This window comes from Pezoporus flaviventris, unplaced genomic scaffold (genome assembly GCF_033815535.1).
Source record: "Pezoporus flaviventris isolate CSIRO_AGI_PZ_B2104156 unplaced genomic scaffold, CSIRO_AGI_Pfla_v1 ptg000018l, whole genome shotgun sequence".
NCBI lineage: Eukaryota > Metazoa > Chordata > Aves > Psittaciformes > Psittacidae > Pezoporus > Pezoporus flaviventris.
In genome coordinates this window covers 3,889,667-3,908,841 of record NW_026892566.1, presented here as the reverse complement: position 1 = coordinate 3,908,841, position 19,175 = coordinate 3,889,667, and the positions used below count along the sequence as shown (strand labels likewise).

Sequence of the window (19,175 nt, the reverse complement as noted above, 5' to 3'; positions counted from 1 at the left end):
ATATTTTGTGCATGACTAAAGCACCTGTTTCATAAAAGATGTCATGAGAAGACAACTGTCTGTCATGTCATGTCCCATCTACCCCCCCCAGTTCATACCTCATTTGGGCGTCTGTGCATTACCTGAGTCCTCATGATGCTGTAGCTGATCCCTGTGGTCACAGGAGTCTTAACCTTTATTGCACTGCAGAATGGTCTTTTCATTACAGTCATTGTCAAATCTGACCTAAGCTCAGGGGAGACAGATTGAAATAATACATTATGAGGCAGATAACTGGGGGAAGATCTGCTCTCCAGATACATACATATCCAGTGCCTGGACTCACTCCCCAGGGAGCAGTTTGGTGTAGTAAGTGCTGAGATACTGGACCTGCTGAACCCTTGTGAAACACACCATTCATTGGGAGGCCAGGATAGAACACAGATTAGGAGGGAAAAGCCTTGGCTGACTCAGTGCTAGTGGTTGATGTATTGTAGAATAGAATCTCATTTTTTAAAGGAGCAAATCCTGAATTCTTTGAAGCATAATTTGGAGAAAAAAATCAAGTCTCATGGGGGACTTCAACCTACCAAATGTCTGCTGGAAGTAAAGTACAGGAGAGGAGAAACCATCCAGGACGTCCTTGGAGGGTGTGGGAGATGACTTCCTAGCCCATCTGGTTAGTGAGCCAGCTAGGGGAGAAGCCTGTCTAGATTTGCTGTTCACAGAGAAGGACTGGTGGATGATGTGAGGGTTGGAGGCTGTCTTGGACAAAGTGATCACAAAATGATTGAATTTTCAATTCTTTTAGAAGTCAGGAAGAAGGTCAGCAAAACCTTAGCCTTCTGAAGGGCTGACTTGGGCCTGTTTAGGATGTTGGTTGTCAGAATTCTTTGGGAAACATTACTAAGCCACTCTCCATCATCTATCAGCAGTCCTGGTCTAGTGGGCAGTTTCTATAGGATAGGAGGTTGGTCAATGTGATGCCTCCCTATAAACAGGGCAGAAAAGAAGACCCCAGAAACTACAGGCCTGTCAGCCTGACCTCAGTGCCAGAGAAGGTCATGGAGCAGATCATCCTGCATGCTATCACACAGCACATTCGGGAAAGCAGAGGTAAGGCCCAGTCAGAATGGGTTCATGAAGGGTAGGCCCTGCTTGACCAACCTGATCTCCTTCTATGATCATAGAATCATAGAATAGTTAGGGTTGGAAAAGACCTTAAGGTCATCAAGTTCCAACACCTCTGCCATGGGCAGGGACACCTCACACTAAACCCCATCGCCCAAGACTCTGTCCAACCTGGCCTTGAACACTGCCAGGGATGGAGCATTCACAGCTTCCCTGGGCAACCCATTCCAGTGCCTCACCACCCTCACAGTAAAGAACTTCTTCCTTATATCCAATCTTAACTTCCCTTGTTTAAGTTTTACCCCATTACCTCTTTGTCCTATCACTACAGTCCCTAATGAACAGTCCCTCTCCAGCATCCCTATAGGCCCCCTTCAGATACTGGAAGGCTGCTATGAGGTCTCCACGCAGCCTTCTCTTCTCCAGGCTGAACAGCCCCAACTTTCTCAGTATGTGTTCATACTGGAGGTGCTCCAGTCCCCTGATCATCCTCGTGGCCCTTCTCTGGACTTGTTCCAACAGTTCCATGTCCTTTTTATGTTGAGGACACCAGAACTGCACACAATACTCCAGGTGAGGTCTCACAAGAGCAGAGTAGAGGGGCAGGATCACCTCCTTCGACCTGCTGGTCATGCTCCTTTTGATGCAGCCCAGGATACAGTTGGCTTTCTGGGCTGCAAGCACACACTGAGGCCGGCTCATGTTCATTTTCTCAACCAACACCCCCAAGTCCTTCTCCACAGGGCTGCTCTGAATCTCTTCTCTGCCCAACCTGTAGCTGTGCCTGGGATTGCTCCGACCCAGGTGTAGGACCTTGCACTTGTCATGATTAAACTTCATGAGGTTGGCATCAGCCCACCTCACAAGCGTGTCAAAGTCCCTCTGGATGGCATTCCTTCCTTCCAGCCTATCAACCGAACCACACAGCTTGGTGTCATCGGCAAACTTGCTGAGGGTGCACTCAATCCCACTGTCCATGTCAGCGACGAGGATGTTAAACAAGACCGGTCCCAACACCGATCCCTGAGAGACACCACTCATTACTGGTGTCCAGCTGGACATTGAACCATTGACCACAACTCTTTGTGTGTGGCCATCCAGCCAGTTCTTTATCCACCGAGTGGTCCATCCATCAAATTGATGTCTCTCCAATTTAGAGACAAGGTTGTCATCCAGGACAGTGTCCAACACTTTACACAACTCCAGGTAGATGATGTCAGCTGCTCTACCCCTGCCTGTCAGTTCTGTAGCCCCATCATGGAAGGCCACCAAATTGGTCAGGCAGGATTTCCTCCTATTGAAGCCGTGCTGGCTGTTACCAACCTCCTTGTTGTTTTCCTATGTGCCTTAGCATGCCTTCCAGGAGAATCTGCCCCAAGATTTTGCCAGGCACAGAGGTAAGACTGACTGGTCTGTAATTCCCCGGGTCATCCATTTTCCTCTTCTTGAAAATGGGGTTATATTTCCCTTTTTCCAGTCATCAGGAGCTTCACCTGACTGCTACAATTTTTCAAATATGATGGCCAGTGGCTTAGCAACTTCATTTGCCAACTCCTTCAGGACCTGCAGATGGATTTCATCAGGTCCAAAAATAATGGTCCTTCCACAGGTGGTAAGGTGACCTTCCTGGTTGATAAGGGAAGAGCTGTAGACATTGCGTATTTGGACTTTAGTAAAACATTTGGCGTTGTCTCCCATAGCATTCTCCTGAACGAACTGGCTCCTCATTGCCTGGATTGGTGTATTCTTTGCTGGGTTGGAAACTGGCTGAATGGCAGAGCCGAAAGAGTGGTGGTAAATGATACCACATTTAGCTGGAAGCTTGTCAGTAGTGGTATCCCTCAGGGCTCAGTATTAAGGCCAGTGTTAGCACCTTCATTGATGATATGGATGAGGGGATCAAGTGTACCCTCAGTAAATTTGCAGATGACACCAAGTTGGGCAGGAGTGTTGATCTGCTGAAGGATAGGAAGGCTTCATTTGAAAATAATGATTCTGCAGATATCTGGATGGGCATATCAAAAGAAAAGAAAATAAAAGGTGCCATTGCTTTCTTCTAATTTAATATCACAATAGTCAAAATATATCTATGCTTCGCTTCTATTGCTCAAAAAACCCCATTCAGAACAGATGCCATTTCAATGCAGCCATTTTCTCCTGAGAAAAATACTTACTGCTATAGTTTGTTGATCATTTTAAGGTATTAAGGGCTGGAATCAGCAGTTCCCTGGCTGTGTGCCATTTAGAATTTGATAGAGCATTAATACCACCTGCTGAAAAGCGTCATGAGATCTGATCAAGGGAAAACATACAATATACTTGGGGTTTGGAGCTTTTAATAACACTTGATAATAGTGTTATTAATACATTCACCCTGTACAAAATCAAAATAAATGCAAAAAAAAAAAAAAACAAGTCTGATGCATTCTCCCTCTTGACAAATGGAACTTTAATTCTCTTCTCTCTTTGCTTGTATAAATCTCAGTGAACAAGATAAGAATGAGATCACGGTATGCCACAAGTAAGGATCAACCATGAGTAAAAGACCAACGAGCAGAGCTGATCTCTTCCTCTCTAACTTTCGACTCCTTCAGCCACCAACTCACTGCTAGATCGTCTTTCTGACAGAGAAGCTTTGTGAAATGCTTTCCATAAGGTTTAGGAAAATAAAGTGTATTCTTTCTGTTGTTTGTTAATGTAGGAAAACTAACACTAGATAAAATATCCTACTGATATGAATACCTGGATTCATCCTTCATTGCTGATAATTTAAATTATCAGCATAATTACTTTTCCCTCAGAGTCATTGGAGAGTGCAGTGGGCACTCTGAGGGAGAGGTGGTGCTATTTAAAAATTCCCTCCTGGAAATACCTCTCTTCCCCAGGTCAGTAGCTACTGTCAAAGTGCAAGCATAGGAAAATTGGATCTCATTAGTCATTTCCTCCAGTGTGCACGACCTGATGTCAGGGAGCAACTGATGCTTGTGACCAAATATCCTCCACATGTGTTGAGTCCACCTATTCTTCCTGCTAGGCATAATCCATTTTTCTGGTCATAAAATCAGCCTCTCCTGTTTTAAACTGCATAAAACTGGGACAAAGACTTGTTTCAAAAATCATGATGAAGCCTGCAATAGGCTATTAAACAAATTGTGCTGTCAGCAAATGGCCTGGAATTCTAGCTCTACTTTAAAAAATGAGATGATGTTGTGAAAAATACTGGGGAAAAACCAAACATATTAAAACCATAAAACACTACAGACTCTGCATGGTTGTTTGGTAGTTTGGCATTTGGAATTTAATGCCGCATCAATGCCCCCTGCTGATAATCCTTCAAAGCTGTACGTCAGATCAAGCTCAGTATTTAATAGTATTGTGCATCAATATCCTCCTTAAGTTAAAAAAAAAAAAAAAAAAAGTCCAGTATATTTCTCATCATGACTGGATTCATCTTAAATAAATCACATTTCTTTTAAGTCTGCTTCATCACAAGGCCTGTCACAAAAGCAGTAACAAAAACATCCTTACAATTGTCACATATGAACCCTTTCTACTGTTTGCTTAGTAAAGGGGACAAAGTGATGTAGCATGTCTGTATAGGAACTAAATCTTAAAGGGGAGAAAGCATCTTAGAATTTTACAAAGAAAGCAGATTATTATAATGAAATATAGCTTGCCAAAATAGAGAATTTGCAAGAGGTTGAACAAGGGTATTGCTATTCAGGGTTATAGTAGGAGAAGCTAAATGGCAGACAGTTTCACAGCATTTAGTATCTCTTTTCTACCTAAAGAAAAGGTACCATTAGTACTGATTTTTACAGACACTCTCTTACATACAGCAACAGGTATTACTGAGCTGAGGATTCATTTTTTTTCTCTTCAGGCCATGGGGAAAATGCTTTTCTTTTGCTGTTAGTGATTAAAAAGACGCTGTTTTTTTCCAGTTTCCAGCACCTGTGCTACTGAGTCTTTCCTCTTTGTCCATTCATATCTCTGCTTCTCTGAGGTGCATAAAATCTTGTGCAAATATCTGCAGCCTTGGCTGACCACCTAAAGCTTGTAGGGACATAAACCCATGTGTCATGCCCTCTGAAGAGAATGAGAAGATCTGACTTGTCCCTTTCAATCACCAAAAAGTGAGTTTATTCTTTCACAGGCAGAAATCATGTAAAGAGGCAGTGCAGCTCATTAGGAGTGCGATGAATGCAGTGAGAGCAGGGTCAGGTTGTTAAAGGACAGAGTATTGCACTCTGGATGAAAGCTGGGTAGGGCTGGGAAAAAGGCAGGTCTGGTGCCCTCTTGTCCTCTCTGCATGCAGAATTTCAGGCAAAAAACAGGCATTCTGCAGGGAAACTGATACCTGCCCAAGCCAGCTCTGCTCCCAGTCATCACCAGCTTGTGCAGAATTGTGCATTTTAACATTTCATCAGGAATTCAGAGAGACTGTGAAGGGAGAAGGACTGTTGTAGCTCACAGCCATGTGGGCAATTCATACAGCCCTGGCATGCATATGGTATACTTCTGCATGTGTGTTATAGTATTTGAAAGATAGAGAAGTGTGTGTGGGAAAAGGCCAGCAAATTTTGTAGCATTAAAGCACTGATTTTTATCAGTGAGAGGAGACTACAGAGCATTGTTGAATGGTGTCAGACTTAGCATGGAAACAGAACTAGGAATGATGTCAGACCTCTAACTTCTGTGCATCTAATCCAGGATCTGATGCATTAGCCCGTGGTTTAAACAGCTACAAAATCACTGGAAATGCAGATCTGCAGTTACATAGATGTGTACACCTCCTTGTAGTCAAGTCGCTAACATCAACAATTAAAAGGAAGGCAGGACCAGTTGGGAAGTACCCACTTTACACTTAGCTTGACATATGTGCAAAGAGGTTAGTTGGTCAGATCTGCAACATACATGTTTCCTTTGGTAGTTGCTAAACAGGCAAGTTAGCATCACCATTACCAGTATCCTGAGGAATCAGAAAAGGAAAATGAAATAAAAGCAGCAGGACAGAATTGTTAATCCACTGTTTGGTGGATGTGGTTCAGCAAGTATGTGGTTCTTCGACATGAGATGGCTAACGCTTGCCCATGGTTTAAAACAAGGTATGTTCATCTCTTGAATTTTCTACATCTCAAAGCAAAATGTGCTGAGCAAGTAGAGTATGTAAGATAGACCAAGGTGGCAAGCTGTTATTGATGTCAGTTATCTTTCTTAGTCGATAAAGTCAGTGTCAGATTTCAGTGAATCTAGGGAAATTTGGCAATTCTCTGAGGTTTCTTTGGCAGGGCAGTATCATGTGCTACATCAATCTGATATGGCATTCTGGTCTTCCCTCAAGCTTACACAGCTTTCTGTACTGAGGAATCACCCAAAAGGTTAGAACATGCTTTAGCTTCCTCGTCAGCAGTCTGAGAGGGAAGGTAGTCAAGAAGTTACCAAGCTTGTTTGTGGCATGCTGTTATTGCTCACTTTGAATAGTGGGGGATGTTTTCCAAGCTCTTCTCACTCTTGGAATGGTACATGTTTCCATCTGCTGCAATGCCTGTAGGAGTTGCCCTTGCCAGGTGCCTGCCCAGGAGTACTGTAAACATGAAGGTGGTCTTCCTTATATCTTCTTATGGGTCCCAGAAGAATCAATGGAGGAGGTAGAAACAAAAGCCATTACAAGCAAATCCATCTGTAATGAAACCTCAAAATAATATTGAAGGTCATGTGCAGTTTAGATATTTTTGTTGATATGGAGAATTTCTGATTATTCCTACCATAATTAGGTACCTGAGCTGATGCGAAGATGTTTGTCTCTGGTGCTTTGGAATTGGTTCATTTCTATACTCAGACCTTGGCTGCATAAAGACTATTACACTGCTGTAATGCACATCACAGTGTATGGGGAGGCGTCCCTCGTCCCTTCAAGCTCACGGTTGCAGTCTGTGGTTGACCCATGGATCACAGTTACCTGTCAAAGAAAATAGGTTTCAATTTATTATGAAAGAATCACTGGTAAAACGTAAAGGTCTACAAATTAAAAGGTTGAAAACTGAGAGAGTTGCAGCAGCCTGTGGAGTGGATTGAGTTACACCTAGTAATTAAGGTGCCTCATACTGTTACGTATTTGATTTCCTACATATAAAAAATTGTACCGGTTGCAGCATTTTTATGCCTTTATGCCTCTGTTGCCAATAAGGGAACTCTACTGCTTTAACAGCACAGTTAGAGCTGGAGAAATCTATCTTCTTTATATGGATGAGCTCTTAGGTAATGGTAAGTTTCTGTGGTGTACATAGAAATTCTTCAAGGATTGCTACATAAAAAAGAAGCTGAAACAGCTTTTTAACCAGGTGTCAGTATTTTTAGAGGCCATGCTACTCTCACAAAACTTCCTGAAACAAGTGACTTAGGAAGATGTGAAGTCCTCTTTTGTCTGAGAATGTCTTCATCAGCCTTATAAGCTATACCTAGACCCAACTTAATTACAAAAAAATGGTAAAATACTGCAGTTACTTCTTGAAAGGGACATGTGAGAAACCTTGCAGAGACAGGTCTGATTCCTATACAGCTCCAGCTTCAAAAGGCTGTGTGCTAATAAACCATTTCTGCCTCCGAGGTGCTTTCCAGCTTGTGCCACCATGCTGACTGGAGTTAAAAACTCCTGTAACAAAGCCATGTCCTGTAATTGGCTACTCCCAGAACAGACCATGACTTTTATGCACCACAGCTGAATAAGAAAGCTGATTTCAGAATCAGATTGCAAAATCATTTCTGTCAGGTGAGGGAGAGAAAAACACTTTGAAGAGTGGCAGCTTAGAAAGATTGTTGGAGGTTTTATTAATTCTGACAGTGTAAAATACATGGTTATTCAGCATAAAAAAAACCCCACCATTTGCTTGGAATCATTTTATCATTAAGTGGAAGTTCAATACAGGTTGTTTTTCTCACTCTCTCCAGGTGAAGTATTTTTGTTCATTACACATTCCTCTACCTGCTTTGTTTTGGTTTTTTTGTTGCGGTTCTTTTTGGTAATAATTTCACAAAAAGATTATTTGCTGCATTAAGTCCCTTGGCAACCTAAAAGATTATGTAGTTGGCCAGATCCTTATCCATTAAAAACATTCATTCGCTGTGGTTAGAGATTGTAAATGCCTTTACTGGCTGATATGTTTCTACAAACCTGGAAACACTACGGAAGTGTAAAGGTGAAACCTTTTAAGGCATTCATTTGTGCTAAAATGGTACAGAACAGATGCTTAACAAACTGCTGTAGAAACCAAGTTTTTTGTTGATCCCTGAGGAATTCATACTGCTAACTTAAAGCTAACGGGAAACGTACCTACTACCTTTACTTCTCACGGTGAAAATAGGCCTTTTAGCTGATAACACATTTGCATCAGATGGATGGACTTCTAATCAGTAGTTGTCTCCATTTTCTTTGCTACTTGTAAGGATAGGCTTATCTGATGAGGCGTGTAACATTTTTCTCAACCACCTGACGACTCTACAATGTGAAAATGTAGAACCTTCTTAAGTCATCGTTGGTGTTTTGGCATAGGCAGTTCCAGGAGGCCTGAAAAAAATCCCAGAAACATACTGTGAAAAAGGTTACCAAAATAGTTGTTTTAAGTAAATTTTCCAGTATTTTTCACGAGTCTGTAATTCTCCTGCCGGTATTTGAAGGAAGCTTGATTATTTAAGAAAACAAAATGCAACTAATGAGACGTTTTCTTTCTTTATTTATGTCAGGTACAAATATAAGAGGTCAGAAATCTGTATCAGGTGAAGGATGATTTCATAAGTGGATACCAGTTGGTCACAAATAAATACAAACAACACAAGAAAACTTGATCCCTGAACCAGAATGAATTTCTGAGACCTCACCCTAGTTAGAATGCCTCAAGAAACACATCTCAGTAACTCTTTGATAGAAACTTGGTTTGCTTTTAGAAAGGTAAAAGCAGGTCATTAGATTTAACAATCCATGTGATTTATTCCAATTTGCTGTTCTTCTGAAATCCCTTCTGCTGCAGCAGCAAGAATAAAGTTCCCATCTCCAAGGAAAAATGGCCTGGCTTCTTTCACAGAAAAAGACCCAGATCCATTCCAGGGCTAAGCTGCCCAGACACACAATTAAATATTTCTGATGTTACCCAGTAGAGAGCAAAGAGACACTCTTAACAATTCTTTCCAGTCTTCATGACACACGTATGCTGTGACTGTTGCATGCTCCAATGTGTCTCTTCCGTGAGTTATGCTTTCATCACCTACCTACAAAAAACACACAAACACACGCAATTTTTTTTCAGGGTTTGCATAACGATTGGTTGCTAGAGTTTATTCAGAGGGGAAGGTGTAAGTCTGATTAAAATGGGTGGAACTGTGAGCCACAGCAGGTGTGTTGCAAGTTGAAAACACTCATGCAGGTTTATGGTGCTCAGTTGTGACAGTTTCATTTCATTAACTGAAACCCAGTGAAGCTTGCCGGGAACAAATAAACTGAGGAAGGGTGTCAATAGGTATTTCATTGACAATCCACTAAGGAACACCTCATGCAAAATACTGGTCTGGGTTTGTTTTTTTTTTCCCAGGAGGAATAACAATGAAGTCCTTTATGTTGTCATTTGTGTGCAAGAACAATTTTCCAATTATCACATTAAAGGCACTATAAGATATATTATCAGCAGTGTGTGGGAAGGATGGTAAGCTGAAAGAATGTACCTATTTATGTATAAATACCAGCAGTACTTGAGGGTTTTCAAATTTGCTCATATAAATTTGCATTATGATTTATATAAGTGACAATACACACAGCTAAGGAGATTTCTGCAGTGGCCATATGCTGGTTTGACAGGACACAGAAACTGTATGGCTAGACACTGCATGAGAAATTTTTACAGCCTCTTCCTTTTCTCTCTCTCAGTTTCTTGCTCCTGTATTAAGAATTCTGGGGACGCTTCAATGTAGGTTGATCAAAAAGCTCTGCCTCCTATTGTGTGTACTTTCTTTTAACATTGATCTATCGTTTGCAGCTTTACGTTCCTTTCCCAAGTGGAGCTGGCCTCTTGCTTTCTTGTTTGAAAAACAGGGGCCTCTCTTCTGGGGGTAACAGGGAAAAAAGGTAAAATCCTCCAGTTGTCATTAAGGGAACTGGGAAGAGTTTCACAGTGAATGAAGAGTGTATGCACACTGGGACTTCAGTCCAACTATCTGCTATCATAATCATTTTGTTTTGGATATGCAGTGGTCGCTTGAGTTATGCTGAGTATTAAGGTGAAGGGGAGGATTTCTGAATGTATCTCAGTAGCCGCAGGATTAGTACATCTGAACTGTACTGCTTACTTTGAAGATTCTTTTTCTTTATACCCAGGACACAATCTTACACTGACACCTGATTAGCCCTTGCAGCAAGCGATTACCAATTGCCTGTAGAAGATTGCCAGACTTGCTTCATATTTCTTGGACATTTAAGGAAGTGATTTTTTGATTGCAGAGAACTTGCACAACTTGAATAGGAGCAGTGTGCAGTCATAGGAAGGTCTGCAAGGACCAAATCAGTGTGGGCTGCAGAGCAGTGCAGAATTTAATGGTGCGGTGAGGGACAGGTGTTACGTGCTACAGAATTAATCCATTTAAATAGCTGACTTTGAGGAAAAAAAACGTGCCAGTTGTTTGAGTCCAATTTGTCAAGCTTGTTCCAAAAATCAAGCAGGAGTTTTTAAATGGGGCTGTTTCTTGTACACTAGCATGAATGAACATCTGCAGAATCAGGACCTAAGCATATAACAGTGAGTTTTTCATGTGCAGATTACTGACTAATCCAGAAAAATATCATCCAGAAGAAAAGTATATCTTGGCTTTGCTGCAGGCTCTACTGCGACCTAAGGGCAGTCATTTTATCTTCTCTGCTTTTGTCCCCACTCTGTCAAATAGTGATAAGAGCATTTTCTTATCTTACAATGGAGTCATGATGATTAATATTAAGGATTATGACATGGTTAAATATTGTGGTAATGGAGGCTATTAAACACCTTAGACACTTCTGTTCATTGGCTGTGTTTCTAAAGTGAGTTATTGAGCATTTTTAATTTTCCCAATATTTAAGTCTACTTAAGGAAATTAGTTGATTAATTAATAAACACTGCAAAATGTCAGTGTCAAACTGCTTTGTGTTTTCTCTATTATGTAACTGGATGTTTTGTATCTTTATCTTAAGTCAGCTTACCTGCTCTTCTTCTTCAGTGGTCCCTTCAATGACTGTAAAGCTGAAAATAGGGAGAAAAGGCAAATTTGTTATCTGTGAGAAACAGACTATGGTTACAAAAATCAGGGATTTTTGCATTTGTCATTTTAGGTCCTAGCTTCAGAAGTCAAAAAGAATTAGGGGACTGAAGTTGATTAAGGTACCTGTGACCAGTTGGGCAATTGTGACCAGTTGTCACATATCTAGGGAAATTAAACACATATTTTTGCTTAAATATAAAGAAAAAAATAATGAGCAACACATTGGACAGAGTCCTACCACCATAAGCAGTTCTAGATGGAGTCTGAAAAGATACATCAGGAGCTGATTCCGTACCTACACTTGCACCAGCCCTGCACCTCAGAGTGGCTGCATGGGTCACCTCAGCCCATGTGGGTCCATCCCCTCACCCAGCTCTGCTGCAAAGAAGGGGCTCCTGAACCTGTGTCCCTGAGCCCTCCCATTTCAGGATGGCTGCAAAACAGTGCTGTTTCTTATCACAAAGGGAAATGTCACTCTGTTGCAAGGAGTCCTTCTGTCTCTGGCATCCCTGCACACAGATGAGATCAGGTCTTTGCTGACTGTATAAGCAGCAAAAATTTTGCTCATGTTCCATGTTCATGGTAATAGCTGGACTGTCCTTTCTGTACCTCACATCATCCCTTGTCATCATGGGACTGTGGTAGAGTCTGTTGAACTGGAGACCTGATTTCTGATGTCTGCTGTTGTTGTTTCCATGAGGTGGTGGGCATCACCTAGGGGATCTGATGTTTTCACAATTAAAATCTCTTTCTGCAGACAGTACATTTTTTCTTTCTCAAAAGAACAAAACACAAGAACTGGGATATGACCAGGATGGGTTTATTATTGAGGTATCTGGTGTTGTAGGTCAGTACTGATGTAAGTCAGACTAAACCTGTATTTTATATGCGGGAGGGATTTTCATGAAGCACTAAGGCAGCACTTGGCACTGAGAAGGTCAAACTTAGTTGTGGAATCCCTGGCTAGAGAGCACATTTGTGATAATTTGTACCAAAACCCCATATTTTTTGAAAGCATTTTTCTCTCATATGACACCCAAAGAGGGTGTCATATGAGAGAAAGATCTGCTTTCCTCTGTTCCCAGTAACAGGGCAAAAATCAGCTGTGTCTGTTGTACCATCCCCTATGTATGCTGGCTGGGCCTCGCAACCTTAAGTATGTCTGATGATATGTTTGGGGTAGAAAGGGGGGGTCAGATTGCTTCTGACAGCCCTGAGTATATGAAGTGCTGGAACTGAGTTTAAATACTTCAGCATCCAGGTATCTTGTAATCTCTAATATGTTTATCTGGGCACGTCAGGTAGAGTAGTGATAATGTCATTGCCTTCTTCTGATGTTATTTTATGAAACTGAGTTGCTCAAGGTCGATCAGGAAATATGTAGCTGCTCAAGGAGTTAAATTCAGGTTTTCTAAGTCCTTAATTATAGGACTGTGTTTGTTTATATAGAGTTCCACTGACCATCCATGTCAGCATGGGACATGATTGCAGCATTCAAGGCCAGGCTGGACAAAGTCTTAGGGGACATGGTTTAGCATGTGGTGTCCGTGCCCATGGCATGAGGATTGTGGTATGAGATTTCCTTCGCAGTCTGTTAGACAGTGAACAAGAATGATGAATTATTATATCTGCTTAATTTTATGAAGTGAGATTAGTGACAACCTTAGTGAGAACATTTGAGATGTGTTGAAGCAGTGTGGGAAGCTGACACAAACACCAACAATGGCACATGCTCAGTAACTGGATATGTACAAAAAGCTGATAGCTGAGTTTTTCCAGTGAACCCATTTAGCCAACAAGAAACTACCAAAAAATAGACAAGAAAGGCTCCCTGCAGTTTATAGGTATAAAGATGAAGATAAAGCCTGTTAATTTCAAATGCTGTTTTGATGGAGAGGGGAAGCCAGGCAGTGCACAGTAGCCCCCAGCTGGTTGTTCAGAGAGGGTTTCTGGGTAGGCTTCTACAGCTTTACTCATAAGCAGTGGCTCCAGTGCAAAGTGAGTGGCAAGAAGCAGATTTCCCTCTGGATGAGTCTTCATCTGGGACTCTTCTGGATTAGCACAGGATGCACATTCCCCAGCACTGTGTTACAGCTGCAGCAGAGAAGCATTTTGTCTTTAGCTTCCTTTATCCTTTGTAATAATCCTTTCCAGCAACCTACTATTACACACGGGTTTTAGCTTCCCACTGCTGTTGGCTCCTGCAGTGCTGCCCCTCGTCCTGCTAGCTTTCACTGATCGTTGTTGCTGTTGTCACTCACATGTCCTTCAAGAAAGTATCTGTCAAAGCTCTGTCCATCTACAAGCCGCGTGATGGACCCAGTCCTCTCTGAGATATTCATTAGTGTCGCTTGCCAAAAGGTTTATGTAACAGATGTTGCAAAGCAGGCACACAGAAACACACACACTCACACACCATTATTGCAAGGGCTGTTGGGGTGACAGTAAAGGGAGGATGGTCTGCAGGACTAGAGTAGCTTGAAGGCATAGCTGCATCTGTTAAAAAAGCAACTAACGTCTCTGTGTGACCATGCTTTACTTTCAGCTTGTCATCATGGCTGGGACTGTTCTGCTCGCCTACTACTTTGAGTGCACCGATACTTTTCAGGTGCATATTCAAGGTTTCTTCTGTCAGGATGGCAATTTGATGAAACCATACCCTGGGACAGAGGATGAGAGCTTCATTTCACCTCTTGTGCTCTACTGTGTGCTGGCTTCAACTCCAACAGCTATTGTAAGTATAAGAAATTATTTGAATTCTTCACGACTGCTCCATAAACACTAAACATAGTCCTATAATATCTCTGTTCCCTTTCCTCTGTTTTCAACTCTGTAATTGATTTACACTTAGCCAGGTCTCTGTTTTGCCTTAGCCTAATGTGGTCTTCATCAGTTATCTCCAGAAGTAATTATTCTGAGGTAATCACAGTGCAAGATTGAGGGGTAGAGCTTGTTAAGCCTTTTACAATAAGGTGCTCACTTCAGTGATTAGTTGTGAATTGCTTGGGCTCCAGAGAGGCTCTAATGCAACGGTTACCTATTACTGGAAATAAGAAAATAGGATAAAGCTGAAGCAAAACCTGGGTTGGACATGCAGTATATCCAGGATTATTTGCCGCTATTTTAAAAGTACTGTTGAAGGGCTTTAAATGAAATGGCTTAGATGAAGGGCTTAGATAAGCAGAAAAATGCTCAATACAAATAAAAATAAGAATGTATTTCCTTTTTATTTATAAACTCTTTATTTCTGGCAGTCACATCCTCTTAATATTTTTTACCTGATTTTCTTTACTATCCAACCAGTAAGTTGTAATGTAGCTGTTCTGAGCAGAACAGCTGAAAGTATTCAATTAGCTAAGTACATACAATTCCAAACAGGTCATTGCTGTCATTGATTAGCAAAACTTTGGCCCTTTTCCATTTTCTGTGGAAAGTTGCAAATTTCACATATAGCCAGCTTTGCTGCATTTGTAATTACATCTATAAATTCTTATCAGACTGTGTCTTTATGTACTTCATTTTATTTCTCTTTATTTCTTTGTCTTCAGTATTTCTTGTATTAAACTTTGGTTTGCATCCCTTTCAAAAGTTGATTAAAGCTGTATATGATGTATTTAATTGTGAAAGGTGAATGCTGCACCATAGTCCATTTAAAGTTTTGGTCTGCAGTAACTTTAATGCATAAAACAGTATAAGAGAGAATGTGGTAAGAAATGTGAAAACCATTTGCAGAAGAGGCTGTAGTTTTTGGTACAGGGCACTTCAGCATCAGCTAAAAAAAAGTGTGGTCAGGAACAGCACAGGGCTCTTTGCACCATGCTTTTTTTGTGATATTTGGGTACAGTTTCAAGGAGACAATAGATCAAACTTTCCTGGGAAAACATTTTTCTCTCCATTTTCAATGTAGTATGTTTTACTACATTATTTAATGCATTATTTGTATTATTGTTGTATTATTAATTATTTGACGTAGTATTACTTAGTATTGGACTAGTCCTCAACCAGAGCATAAGTCTGGGGGATCTTTTTCTGTCCTCCTGACTGGCACTCAGCACAGTGTTTTTATATGAGTAATTTCACATTATTTCCCATTCCCATCTTTTTCTGAGAAACTTCCCTCTCCTTGCACACTGATTTCAAACTCTGCTTCAGCTAGTAGCTGACTCTGCAGACTGAGTTTTGGCAATGACCAGTAATACAAAGCTAGTAAATGAGACGGCTTGTTCAGAGTCTTCCTAAACTTCTGTCCTTGCATTGCACTGTTGATCAGACCACCATTAGCATCCTCAGCTGTCGTCTGGTAACTGTATGGGTGCTGCCTGTCATTTTGACTGTCACAATCTGGGAAGAAATGTTTGATCCAGCTGAATCTCCCAGGGATTTCAGTGAAAGGAGCTCCTGCAGCCCTTTCTATTTATACGGTGATGTTTGCACTCTCTCTCAAAACAAAAAAAACAAAAAAAAAACAAAAAAACAAACCCCAACCAAAAACTAGAACAACAAAAAAGCAAACAGACCGAAAAGAAAAAGAACCCACACAGCTGTGCTTCATGGGAGGGTGCTTTGCATGCATCCATTGTGGGTTAAGTTGTAGTTTTGCTATCTACACTTTGCTCTCAAGAATAATGACATCCTGCAGCTCCAGGATGTGAAGAGATGACTTAAGTGACAGGTAATACCTATCCGCCCTTACAATTACTAGTTTCTCCTCTGCAAGACACTTGGTGTTTCACTTTCTGGCAGCAAATGGTTGGTTTGGCTAAAAGGATTTACAGTAGCAATTCTGATGCCTCTGTGCTGCCAGCATATTTCCACTGCCTGACATCTCACGGCATGAGAGGTGTGGTTATTAGAAGGGGTGGAAGCCTGCAGCAATGTGGGAGCACTCATGGTACACAGTTAAGAGTGTCTCTGGAGCTATAGGAAATAATCTAGAAGTACAAGCTCCCTCATCTGAGACACAAGCAGTATTTAAGTGCAGTCTTGTGTGCACAGGCCTGGAGAAGACTCAAAGCCCTGATTTCAGCATAACTGTGAGGCGTTACAATGCTTGCAGGCCAAGAGGGAGCATCTTTGTGAATTTAATGGAATATCTGTGTGTCGCAGTCATTTGGCTATGACAGTGGCCATGGGGAAAACTAATACATGTACTTTATTTCTTCCCTGACAACACTTCTCTGAAGTGCTGTTGTGGGTTGGTGCCACTGTATGTGCATTTCCCTGCATTTTTAGTGGGAAAATAAATAAGACCAGCCTGGTTTTCTGAAGTTTTATTTGTTGTTCTTGAAATATATGATGCTGTTGACTCTTTTTAACCTTTTTTTAATGCTACACTGGGTAGTTAACCATTATACATAGGAATTACAAAAGGCTTTTAATGCTCCTACTGATAACCTTAGTCTCTCATAATGAGAATTTCTTGCAAGGGGAGATGCCCAAATCTCATGACAACACCGTTAAATAAATGAAAATCATGTATGGCCAACTCTGTTCTGTGAAGTGCATTTTTCTCAAAAATGTTCCACTGAGGATAGGTCAAAGGCTTTCATCTGCTTTATTCATTTTTAATTTTCTGAGTGTGGTGGTATTAGCATCTTTGCAGCAAAGCAGTAGGATACCGTGAATTCAGTGATAAATTGCACTTACATAAGGAAAAAACTCATTTTCATTGTAAAGAAGTAACTGGCCATTTTACTTCATATTTAGTGATTTATCCCCCGAAACATATATCCTCAGACACAATAAGTAAATTTTGCTGTTGACAATGACGGAAAAGGAATATTCCTGAAATCCTGCCTGTTTTGGACTGAACTTGTAGTTATCTGTAGGATCATGAAGAGCTTCATGTTATAAATGTGGCTCAAATAAATTGACGAGAGCCAGACCAATGAATCAAATCGGTTTATTGAGCAAGCGACAGCAAGCAAAACAGCGCTGGGCAGCCGGGGAGTCTCCGCTCCACCAACGGCATGCACCCCACTTCCCCAAAGTCACTGGTTTTATATTCTTCTTCATCCGATATACATGGTACCTCTTGGCATCCTCTGTGTCTGTGTGACCTGTAGATAAGGGGTCTCATTCTGCCTCCCGGTGGGTGTGGGGAGGAAGGCTCCTTATCGCCTTCCCCCCATACATCGTTTACTTTAACGGATGCCCACGGTCCATAAGCAACATGTCAAAGCACCGTAATTTTCCAGTAACTCTTAAGCAAGCAAGTAACTCTAAGCAAGTAACTCCTAAGCAAGCAAGATTTGATTAACAAACAGGAATTTACTCATTACATTCATGAGATAGGTATGATTTCATCTTCATCTCATGCCAGTTGTCTGTAATGCCCTCCCTTTGTATTTCTCACATACTTTCCCCTCCTTGCAGGCTGATTTCATTTGTACTGACATTGTTGGTGGTTTGTTATTAACAACTGCTGAATTTTCAGCATTCCTGATGTCATGCTGAGATGGGTATGGGAATGGTTTCACTTTGTCTCCCAGCAATGTAGAAGCTATGGTTACATCATTTTGCAGACAGAATATACTATCCTTGACAGTCATGGCAAGCACTTGGGTACTGTAGCTACCTGGAGTCTCCAGGGGCTTAGGGAAGGGGCATGAGAAGAAAGATACTTCTCTCTGTGGCTTGCAAGAATAGCACAGAACTTTGGTCTTGGCATCCGTTGCATTTCAAATGGTCGAAAGTTTCCAGCTTTAAAAAAGATGATTTTGTCTTGGGCTTCAGGTGGCCTACAGCAAAATGTCTGCACGTCTGGATAGCTGATCTTTGCATTACAAAGATTCAGAGACAGTCTCTCATTTTGGTGACTATAGGTCCTTCAGGAAGGGAGAAATTAGCCAGAGAGTAATTGCCTTTTTTTTTTTCCTTTTCAGAGTTGGAGGTGTTAGAATGCAGACCTTTTCCTGGAGGCAAACATGGTGTAGGTATTTTACTCAGCTGTTTCTGTGGTGATAGGGAATAACATAAAAATTCAGAGCAGCTTGTGAGTTTGAGCACCAGAGCTTGAGTTCCATGATCCTATGTCTGGCGAATTTAAATTCCCCAGCAGCAAGTTATGTAGAGGCTGGGAGAATGCATACTATGTCAGTGCACTGTCAATTCCAAAATGTTGAGGCAGGAAAGGGTAAGAAGTAGTAATTCTTCTCATTTTTGCCAGTATGAGAACTTCATCAAAACAAGTTGCTTTGTGTAAACAAAATTTTAAAGCCATTTCCTTAAAAATATCCTGGGATGACTCCACCACGTTCATTAGTATCCCTCAGAATTAGCTTTCCCTGTTATGAGGTTACTGCAAATCAGCCAGTTCCCCAGCTGGTACTAAACAACCCTCCCAGAGTTGAAAGCTGCTGTCTGCACTCCTCCATCCATTGTGATTTGCCTGCCTGCCCAAAAGAAGCAGAGAGGCTTAGGAACAGAGCCAGCTCACTGAAATGAATACTGAGCAACAGCAGACAGCGTCAAGGGCACTGCTCTTTGTGTCCGTAAAGTAGAAAAGAATGTGGCACTACAGTTTTCACACAACCTTCAGTTTCTTCCCTTCTGTTTCAAGGTTGGAAGTGGCAGCCTACATGTAATTGTTAACTGGCCAGTGCTATTAATCTATGCAAAGGAGTATTTGTTTTCGGACAATGTTGGAATCAGTCAAACTGAACTGGCCTGATTAATAATTAGAAAATTAATTATAGTATTGATCAAATTTATCTGAGGCAGGAAGAAAGTCTTCAAACTTCTCTTTTCATCTGTACTTACCTTCCAAGCTTCAGAAATACTGTTCT

The 19,175-nt window shown here is 41.3% G+C and overlaps 1 protein-coding gene across 1 annotated transcript in view; it reads left to right on the top strand.

Moving 5' to 3' along the window:
- Positions 1-19,175, top strand: part of PLPPR1 (phospholipid phosphatase related 1) — a 132,285-nt gene that overhangs the window by 82,894 nt on the left and 30,216 nt on the right. The window contains exon 3 of the mRNA XM_061455099.1: positions 13,934-14,122. Within this exon, the coding sequence (XP_061311083.1) occupies positions 13,934-14,122 (189 nt within the window). The remainder of the gene's footprint in view (positions 1-13,933; positions 14,123-19,175) is intronic.